Source organism: Nicotiana sylvestris, chromosome 1, assembly GCF_000393655.2.
Source record: "Nicotiana sylvestris chromosome 1, ASM39365v2, whole genome shotgun sequence".
Classification (NCBI taxonomy): Eukaryota; Viridiplantae; Streptophyta; class Magnoliopsida; order Solanales; family Solanaceae; genus Nicotiana; species Nicotiana sylvestris.
Genome location: NC_091057.1, coordinates 30,149,960 through 30,161,026, shown reverse-complemented (window position 1 = coordinate 30,161,026; position 11,067 = coordinate 30,149,960). Strand labels below are relative to the sequence as shown.

Genomic DNA, 11,067 nt, shown 5'->3' with positions numbered 1-11,067 from the left:
TACATGTTAAAAATTATGTATCTTCTCATAGTTAATCTTCGAAGATGATGGTTAAAAACCAAATAACACGTTAATCTTCTAAGATGATGGTTTAAAATAAAGATGATGTTCTTTGTTTTTCTTTGGTATAAATATACGGGTAAGATAAAGTATTTACTGGAAAATGAAAAAAAAAATGAAAATGAATCTAAACGGGGCAGGGCTTAACAGGGCAAAATTTTGGAATAAGGCTAAACAGCGCAGGGCAGGGCGGATCAAAATCTTAGTGGGTCAAAGGTTGCCCTGCCCCACCCTGCCCTGCCCCGCCCCAATTGCCATCACTAAATTTATGCATCCATTATATACTTCTTTGGCACCATCATTGCAAGCTATGGTACAACCTGCAAGGGTTCTTCCTTTCACAGTTAGAATCACGAGTAGTTCGTAGCTCTATGTGAGGGTAACATACATCTGACTGAAGCTTTTTCCCTAGATAAGCACCAAATTAATTCTATCTAGATCACTATCTCTTGAAAAAATATCATAAAATGCATATAAACTAAGTAACACATGTTCTTTACAAATCAACAAGCTAGAAGCCAACATAACTTAGTCAACATAATGATTTTTTATCATCAGTCACATCCACTAATGTCTTTTTATTCTCTAGTTAGCCTTCCTACCCCCCCCCCGCCAACAACCCCACTTTTATACTTGTGGTCAAATAGGGAAGATATGGTAGTAAAATAGAGGGAAAATGAAATTGCAGATTAGGAATCCTATCAAAAGAAACAAGAAAGTAAAGACGAAAACACTAATAAATATGCACCCAAGGGTATGACATACTGATCAATAAGGTGAGTGCAAAAATTGAAGACCAGGGAACACTAGGTGATTTTTTCCCATCTGCCTAAGCCTTAATGAATAGAGTTACTCGTTATCTACACCGGTGGGAGATAGCAAGTACCCTGTAGAATAGTCGATATGTGCATAAACTGGCGCTAACACCAATGTTGTAAAAAAAACACTAATGGATATCAATGAAAACCTATCTTCCTCATTTCTAGTTTCGCTATAAAGGACCATTTTAAACACAAAGTGATAAGGGTCTTTTCATTAAATAAATTTCCATTAGGTAATAACCTATCCATTTTCCAACAGATATATGCTCATCTACTATTATGATAAAATAATCAGCACGATGAACTCTTGAAACAAGCCAAAAATAAAACCAAACTAGACCTTCTTCATCTGTCGATACAGAATTTAATTCACAACCACTTCTTATTTGGCAACCTCTCTTCTCCAGCTCATCCTTAACCTACATTCAATGTCCCCATCAAATACTCTCAAGGATGACACATGCTTAACATATCATGCAAGAAAGTGAAAATTGGTAATTGCCTGAAATTTTTCTCGGGGAAATAGTAAAAACTTTGTGGTATCTATGAATAAAATTCACCTTGTTTATAGATGTATGTGATCCCCATCTTACAGTGAGCAACTGAGGGAGACCAAAGAGCTTTAAATAAAGAACAAAAGCACCCTTAGGCACAAGTATAATAAAATGATATATGTAAGCATTCAAATTCAGTCTCTTGCATTTAACAATTGGGTATAATCTACACACAAAGTACGCTAATTGAACAGTTGATGAGTGGAAGAACCTGAAGAAGATGGTGGTTGCGGAAGAATGAAAGAATGTAATAAACAGAAAAGCCCATTACTCCTTCTAGGGGACAGGACCAGATTGAAGAACATATTGGAATCTGTGAAACATATGAGTAAATTGCTTATAGCAAGGACAATTTGTTGAGTGAACAAAAAGCGTATTGCACCTATCAAATCAATAACTACGACAATCGCACTGTCACCACTCACCAGATAAGCCTTCAGAAATAACTCCGAACAGCCATTTGACTTAATAAATTGCCCTATTGTTTCATCGCGACCAATGTCAGGATTGTTGTCGAGTGCTTCAAGGTAACTGCAATGTGATCAGAAACACATTCGTGATGAAATAAACTTCATTGGAGATAGCTCTTTCCTTGACACATATATAAAGAAAGCATACAAAACAGAACGATCTAGTCCATTTTAATCAAATGCATGAACAAAGAAGACTCTGTGCTCTAAATTTCTAATGGGATGAGTAAATCAACAAATTGCTCAAATAAGAAGGCATATTTAAAGACAAATAAGTTATTGGTACCTTATGACATCCTGCTTGAACTTGATAATTTCTCTAATCATTTGCCAAAAATATGGATTCAAGACATTCTTCTTCTGTGCAAACAAACTAGAGATTCCATTTCGGGTACCCCATTTGCAACCACGGCCTTGGTCTAAGCTCACTGAAAATGACATATTAGAGATCTCCATAACTCCGAGGAACTCAAAAAATTCCATCATATTTGGATAAGTTACCTGTCAATTACACCATTTCAGCATTAACATGTCGAATTCATGAGCCCGCCCTTTAGTGCAGGGGCGAATGTAGATCATATGAATCAATAATTTGAAGGATTGCGTATAGGAGTTCGTAACACGCAGCGGAAGACAATAACAATCCTAGGAAGATCCTTTCGTGTTTAAAATTTATTTACATGTCAAAGATCGGATCTAAGACGTACCTGGTGAAGAAAGTCTCGTTTCAAATTCTTCGATAGTGCGAAGACTCTATGCGTATCCACACCGAGACCGATCCTTGCTATCAACTCTTTGATTAATGAAACCCGTAAACAAATTGAATGAAAACACCTGACTGAATTTTCTCAAAATTTCAGCTTTTTCGGAACGGTACAAGGAAACTAATTTTCCTTCTCAAAGTATGCTCTCTCTTTATTTGTGTAGCTCTGCCAAACCCTTTTGTACCGTCCTTCGTTTTTCACCGTAATTTAAATATATACATATATGTATCACGTAAATAATACTTTTCCAATAGAATAAGGAAAAGTCAGAAGCGTTGGTATGGGCAAAAAGAAAGACGTGACTTAACCAAATATGAAATTGGACTTTTCTTTCCATAATTTTTAATGGGAAAATTTCAATCCCATTCCATATAGGTAAGAAACTGGTGATGTCCTTTAGGACTTTCTTCGTTAGTCCAATTCCAATTGGACATAACAAATAGTCTTTATTAATATTTATATACATCCCATATATAAATAATATTAAGTATGAGTACTAAATATGTATCACATATATATTTCAAATAAGAGATATTATTTAATTTTTTATTCCAAATAGAAAACTTCAATTCGTTCACAATATTAATTATATCCTCTGTGCTAGTAAAGAATATAATAATATTTCATTTGGACTAATAACTAAATCTATTTGACTAATTAAATTCCTTAATTTAATTATCAAATAATAAGTTAATTAATCTTTTAGCAAAGATCAGAACACTCGTTAGTGTGCGACCCCATAGGTTCAATACTAAATCGGTAGTAAATTGATCACATCAATATACTAATCAAGGGTGGCGTCTGACAATACTCCTTAACGACCAGATAGCATGAAGTATACAATTTACTCTCAAGAACCAGTAGAAGAATAATGTAGTAATTCCTTCTGTCCTTATAGCTTTGGATCACCCTAGGATATGGTTCAACTGTCAAATCCTAATAGGCGACCAACTATGTGCTCAAATCAAATATAATCGACCATTGAATGACCTAAGCAACTCGTTTCTTCTTTCATTCAATTGCCCTGGCCAAGGTCTTAATTTGGTCGTTCATAATTCATGACAACATGGAGCTTAAACTCATTACCAAGAGTTGACAGATTCCATCTTGAACAATCACTAATTCTACAAGCATTTAATCATACCCAATATCCTTTCAACTATCACCCTAGGGCCATAGGTATCTAGTATCAAAGCACAATAAATAACTTATCAATTACTATGACGATCTCAGGTCAAAGGAAACGGTTGCATCACATTCTTCAAGAGAATATCCTATTGATAGTTTATGGTAATTCTAACCATTAGGAATTATCCAATGAGTCGGTTCAATGATCATATCTCTATATGCATCATCTATCTATGTAATTTAGTTAATGAGATCAACTAATCTTTATCCCATAAAGACGATCACATAAATATTGATCTAACCGGATTACTAATGTCCAAATTAATAATCCTACGATCAAGAACAAATTTAGATTAAATTATAAGAAACTTTACTCTCATTATCATGATCTCCATCACAATGTCAAGTCTCAAAATTTAATCAAGGACCTTATCAAATTAATCAAGCAATTAATAACAATGATAAAAGAATATCAAATGCCATATATATTTTATAAAAATATGTTCAAAACATCAAATATGATATTGGATCTAGGGGATATCTACTATATCCCTAACAATCTCCCACTTGCATTAGAGCCAATCGCTCTTGTACTTCATTCCCAATTTCCACTTGTGCTTGTCAAACTCCTTTGCGCCAAGAGCTTTAGTGAATGGGTCTGCAACATTTTCCTTTCCATCAACCTTTTGAATCTCGATGTCTCCACGTTCAATGATCTCTCTTATCAAGTGATACCTTCGCAGAACATGTTTTGATTTTTGGTGTGATCTTGGTTCTTTTGCTTGAGCAATGGCTCCAGTTTTGTCACACAAGAGTGGAATCGCACCTTCTATTGAATGAACCACACCAAGTTCAGTTCAGAACTTTTTCATCCATACAACTTCCTTAGCAGCTTCACTAGCTGCTATATATTCTGCTTCAGTCACTGAATCAGCTACTATAGCTTGTTTGGAACTTTTCAAACTCACTGCACCACCATTTAAGGTGAATACATAACCAGAAATAGATTTGCTATCATCTCTATCTGAAGAGAACTTGCATCAGTATAACCTTCAAGTTTCAACTCAGAATCTCCATAGATGAGGAATTGGTCTTTAGTCCTTCTTAAGTACTTAAGAATGGTCTCCACCACCTTCCAATGTTCCTCATCAGGATTTGCCTGATAGCGACTAGTCATCCAAGTGCATAAGCCACATCAGGACGTGTACATGTCATGGTATACATGATAGCTCCCACTGCACTAACGTATGGGATCCTACTCATGCGTTCTCCCTCTTCAGGTGTTTTAGGACAATCCTCCCTACTGAGAGTAATTCTAGTGCCTATCAGTAGATAGCCTCTTTTGGAATTATCCATATTATACCTCTTTAAGATGGTATCAATGTACAAAGACTGGGAAAGTCCAAGCAGCTTCCTAGATCTATCTTTATAGATCTTTATTCCTAATATATAAGCTGCTTCTCCCAAGTCTTTCATGGAGAACTGTTCAGATAGTCAAATCTTGGTACTTTGCAATGCCAATATGTCATTCCCTATGAGCAATATATCATCAACATACAACACTAAGAATATAATTGTGCTCCCACTAACCTTTTTGTACACACACGGTTCTTCTTCGCATCTAACAAAATTAAACTTTTCAATTGTCTTGTTAAATCGAATATTCCAACTTCGAGAAGCTTGCTTTAGTCCATAAATGGATCTCTGTATCTTACAAATTTTATTATGATCAGACGACGATGTGAAACCTTCAAGTTATGTCATGTACACATCCTCTTCTAGCTCACCATTAAGGAAAGCTATTTTCACATTCATTTGTCATATTTCATAATCATAGTATGTTGCTATAGCAAGAAAATTCCGAATTGATTTGAGCATTGCCACAGAAGAGAAAGTCTCGTCATAGTCGACTCCTTCTTTCTGATGATATCCCTTGGCAACAAGACGGGCTTTGTAGGTCTCCACCTTTCCGTCTGCTCCAATTTTTTTCTTAAAAACCCATTTACAACCTATAGGTTTTATATCCTTTGAAGGTTCAACTAAAGTCCATACTTTATTTTCCTTCATAGATTCCATTTCGGATTCCATGGCCTTTTGCCACTTCTCATAATCAGAACTTTGTATAGCCTCTTCATAGGTCTTAGGGTCATCATCATTATGATCAACCTCATTTGATACATCATCTTGTACTATTAAATTTTATCTAGTTGGTACATGACGTTCTCGTGTAGACCTTCTAAGAGGTACTTGTACAACCTATTCACCTTGTGCTGGATTTGGTTGTTGTTCAATTTGGTTTGGAACTGGTTCATTAACCTGTTCTTGAACTTCATTTAGTTCTTGAACTTCAACCATTGAAGATGGCAACTTCCTTGGCAACTTCAAAACATCCAATAAAGGTTCTTCAACTTGGGTCTCATGATCTTTACATTGTGTTGATTCATTAGTTTCTTGAACTTCATCAAGTTCTATTTCTCCATTATAATTTTCTTCTAAAAGAAATTCCCTTTCCAAAAAGGTTGCTCCTCTGGCCACAAACACTTTATGGTCAGAAGGGTGATAGAAATAATATCCCATTGTTTCCTTGGGGTACCCAATGAATCTACACTTATTAGATCTTGAGTCAAGTTTATCAGACTGTAGTCTCTTAACATAAGCTGGACAACCCCAAACTTTAATATGTTTAAGGTTAGGCTTACATCCTTTCCATATCTTATATGGTGTTGTATAGACTAACTTAGTGGGAACTTTATTAAGTAAGTATGTTGCTGCTTCCAAAGCATATCCCCATAAATTTTTTGGAAGATCAGTGAACCCCATCATAGATCTCACCATATCTAATAAGGTTCGATTTCTCCTTTTAGACACACCATTATGTTGTGGTGTTCCTGGAGGTGTCCACTATGAGAGAATCCTATTCTCTTTGAGATATTTCGTAAAATTTTCACTAAGATATTCTCCACCTCTATCAGACCTTAGTACTTTGATACTTTTACCAGTCTGTTTCTCAACTTCACTACGGAACCTTTTGAACATTTCAAAAGATTCAGACTTGTGTTTCATAAGATACACAAATCCATATCTTGACATATCATCAGTGAAGGTGATGAAGTAAGAATATTCACCTCTAGCTTGAATTTTCATGGGCCCACAAACATCTGTATGAATCAATCCCAATAATTCACAAGCTCTTTCTCTACTTCCAGTAAATGGAGATTTGGTCGTTTTTCCATTGAGACAAGATTCACAAGTTGGATATGATTCAAAATCATATTTGTCAAGGTACCTTTCCTTGTACAACTTGTTAATTCTTTTCTCTCCAATATGACCAAGCCTACAATGCCAAAGGTATGCATGATTTACTTGATCTTCTCTTTTCCTCTTAAGACTTGAAACATGCATAATCGAATTAGCATTCACATTAGGTAAGACATAAACATCATGTTGGAGATAACCATTCACATATAAATTATCACTATAATAAATAGAGCAAATACCATTGCCTATATTAATGCGAAAACCACGTTTGTATAACATAGAAGCTGAAATTATGTTCGAAACAAATTTAGGAACGTAATAACAATCATCCAACATAAGTACTTTGCCCGTAGGAATTATTAAAGAAATTGATCCTACAGCTACGGCCGCAACTTTTGCACCATTTCCAACTTGTAGATTAATTTCTCCTTTCTTCAACTTTCTACTTATCTGGAACCCCTGCAACATATTACAGATGTTATAACCACTGTTAGTATCTAATACCCACAATGAAGAATTAGTAGTAGTTAAAGAAACCTTGAAAATATTTTTCGTTAAAGTCTTACTTTGTTTCTTGTCCTTTAAAGTTGCAAGATACTCTTAGCAGTTTCTCTTCCAATGGCCTATTTTCTTACAATGGAAACATACAACATCAGATTAGTCAGCTTTGCCTTCTTTGCCTTTGGGTTTGGTCACACCACCTTTGGGCGCAGTAGGCTTTTTCTTGGGTTTACTTTTACCCTTACCCTTCTTCTTAGAAGAGTTTCCAACCAACATGACAGTTCCTTTCTTCTTCTCAGATGCAAGTTGATTTTCATAATCAATCAGCATGTTAAGCATCCCATGAAGATCAAAATCCATTTTATTCATATTGAAATTAATAACAAATTGTGAAAAGGATTCTGATAGTGACTGCAAGATCAAATCTTGAGAAAGCTCTTTACCCAGTTTGCACCCCAACTTCTCAAGTTCTTCAATAAGATCAATCATATGATTGATATAGGGTCCAACTAGAGAGTTTCCAGTCAATTTGGATCCAAATAAAGCCTTAGATAACTGGTATCTAGTTGTCCTGCTTTGTGTACCAAACATCTTCTTAAGATGTTCAATGATTGCAGTTGGATCCATATCCTGATATTTCCTCTGTAGTTCAGAATTCATAGAAGCGAGAATGATGCATTTGGTAGTAAGACATTCTTCCAAGTATTTCTGATAAATCTTGGTAGCATCATCATCATCCTCATCTGGGACTTCCTTGGCAGGCTTATCGATCACATCAATAAGCTTTTCATGCATGAGAACAATTCTCAAATTTCTGTACCAATCATCAAAGTTTGGTCCTACCAACTTGTTGATCTCAAGTATTCCACGCAATGATATAGCAGACATATTGAGAAATCTAAAATATAGAAAAGAAAATGCAATGATATAAAAACATATTTGCATATATCATAAAGATATGGACTTTTATCTAAATGATATTTTCACTAATTATTTTAAACTATTTACTCTCATTATAGTTTACGAAATCTTTATTTCTGTTTGTGGAGTAAAGGAATCCTTTAACAATATGTATGAGCCCCTTGGAAGTCAAGTCGTTTCTCACATATATTTTAAAGGTAGGTACACTTACCAATTGTATCCCCATACAATTTCCTTAAATAGCTCTATGTCAAATAGCCCCTAGTAGTCAGGTCGATCCTATTGGTATAGTTGAGTTCAACCATCATGATAGCAAAGAACTTAATAAATTTTATACTCCCCCGGGTGGTCCAGGCGTTTACTGTAAAATTGAATAATTCTTTCAATCCATACATCTAATGCAATAAATAATTTTAACATATTCTCAAACTATAAGTCTCCTGGTAGTCAGGCCGCTCCTTATAAACAAGAAATAAGTAAAATTATTTACCTTGATGGATAGCTCTTATAATAAAATATCTTATATTTTATTATTTAAGAACTCAAATTTTAGTAAGAGGGAATTGTTACTAAAATAATTTTTAATAATATGAAGATCAAATCTTTTATAGCATGTGAATTTAGTTCAAATTGTCTACATGCTTAGTCCTAAATTGATTTACATCACATGTAATAAATAATTCAAAATTATGTAATGAATAAGGACGTGACATAAAAATAAAATTCAATATTCTTCTAACATGTTTAATCTATATATCACAAAAAAAATGATTCATGCCAGAATATCATTATTAAGTAACATCTCATGAACTAATAACAATTAAAAATAACAATAGAATCATGTAACCTATTATAGATTCCCATCGTATCTAATACAAAATTTCAAATTCAAGTTATGAACTATCTCAATAGTTATATGAATACATATTTTATCCATAATAAAATAATATCAACATTCAAACGATTTGACTATTGCACAAGACACATGTATTATGGTTTGAACTCTTCAAATATAATATTAAAATATTTCGTAAATAAATTTTAGACACAATAAACCACGACTCTGATACCACTGAAGGATTGCGTATAGGTATTCGTAACACGCAGCGGAAGATAATAACAATCCTAGGAAGATCCTTTCGTGTTTAAAATTTATTTACATGTCAAAGATCGGATCTAAGACGTACCTGGTGAAGAAAGTCTCGTTTCAAATTCTTCGATAGTGCGAAGACTCTATGCGTATCCACACCGAAACCGATCCTTGCTATCACCTCTTTGACTAATGAAACCCGTAAACAAATTGAATAAAAACACCGGACTGAATTTTCTCGAAATTTCAGCTTTTTCGTAACGGTACAAGGAAACTAATTTTCCTTCTCAAAGTATGCTCTCTCTTTATTTGTGTAGCTCTGCCAAACCCTTTTGTACCGTCCTTCGTTTTTCACCGTGATTTATATATATACATATATATATATCACGTAAATAATACTTTTCCAATAGAATAAGGAAAAGTCAGAAGCGTTGGTATGGGCAAAAAGAAAGACGTGACCTCCTTCCATGGAATTGGACTTTTCTTTCCATAATTTTCAATGGGAAAATTTCAATCCCATTCCATATAGGTAAGAAACTGGTGACCTCCTTTAGGACTTTCTTCGTTAGTCCAATTCCAATTGGACGTAACAAGTAGTCTTTATTAATATTTATATACATCCCATATATAAATAAATATTAAGCATGAGTACTAAATATATTTCACATATATATTTCAAACAAGAGATATTATTTAATTTTTTATTCCAAATAGAAAACTTCAATTCGTTCACAATATTAATTATATCCTCTGTGCTAGTAAAGAATAGAATAATACTTCATTTGGACTAATAACTAAATCTATTTGACTAATTAAATTCTTTAATTTAATTATCAAATAATAAGTTAATTATTCTTTTAGCAAAGATCAGAACACTCGTTAGTGTGCGACCCATAGGTTCAATACTAAACCGGTAGTAAATTGATCACATCAATATACTAATCAAGGGTGGCGTCTAGCAACACTCCTTAACGACCAGATAGCATGAAGTATACAATTTACTCTCAAGAACCAGTAGAAGAATAATGTAGTAATTCCTTCTGTCCTTATAGCTCTGGATCACCCTAAGATATGGTTCAACTGTCAAATCCTAATAGGCGACCAACTATGTGCTCATGTCAAATATAATTGACCATTGAATGACCTAAGAAACTCATTTCTTCTTTCATTCAATTGCCCTGGCCAAGGTCTTAATTTGGTCGTTTATAATTCATGACAACATGAAGCTTAAACTCATTACCAAGAGTCGACAGATTCCATCTTGAACAATTACTAATTCTACAAGCATTTAATCATACCCAATATCCTTTCAACTATCGCCCTAGGGCCATAGGTGTCTAGTATCAAAGCACAATAAATAACTTGTCAATTACTATGACGATCTCATGTCAAAGGAAACTGTTACATCACATTCTTCAAGAGAATATCTCATTGACAGTTTATGGTAATTCTAACCGTTAGGAATTATCCAATGAGTCGATTCAATGATCATATCTTTAT

At 34.2% G+C, this 11,067-nt stretch overlaps 1 protein-coding gene across 4 annotated transcripts; it reads right to left on the bottom strand.

Moving 5' to 3' along the window:
* Positions 1-476: 476 nt before the first annotated feature.
* On the bottom strand, positions 477-2,843 carry LOC104217886 (uncharacterized). 4 transcript variants are annotated; one of them, XM_070158688.1, is made up of 6 exons: positions 2,613-2,843; positions 2,192-2,406; positions 1,861-1,966; positions 1,647-1,748; positions 1,442-1,501; positions 477-1,300 (listed from the first exon to the last, which is right to left on the bottom strand). In XM_070158688.1, the coding sequence occupies exons 2-6, from the start codon at positions 2,389-2,391 to the stop codon at positions 1,067-1,069; spliced, it is 702 nt and encodes a 233-aa protein (XP_070014789.1). In that variant the 5' UTR covers positions 2,392-2,406; positions 2,613-2,843; the 3' UTR covers positions 477-1,066. The 4 variants fall into 4 exon arrangements, with proteins under 4 accessions (XP_070014789.1, XP_070014797.1, XP_009766546.1 ...); XM_070158696.1 differs by having other exon boundaries at positions 2,192-2,333; XM_009768244.2 differs by lacking the exon at positions 2,613-2,843 and adding an exon at positions 2,407-2,487 and having other exon boundaries at positions 2,192-2,333.
* Positions 2,844-11,067: the final 8,224 nt, after the last annotated feature.

Bases quoted from the DNA above. Each gene is read 5' to 3' on its own strand.
- LOC104217886 (XM_070158688.1), bottom strand. From the start codon at position 2,391: ATGATGGAATTTTTTGAGTTCCTCGGAGTTATGGAGATCTCTAATATG. The intron at 1,749-1,860 runs GTGAGTGGTGAC...TATGTTTCACAG, and splicing joins TATTTCTGAAGGCTTATCTG to ATTCCAATATGTTCTTCAAT. The intron at 1,301-1,441 runs GTGAATTTTATT...CATTGAATGTAG, and splicing joins CACATACATCTATAAACAAG to GTTAAGGATGAGCTGGAGAA.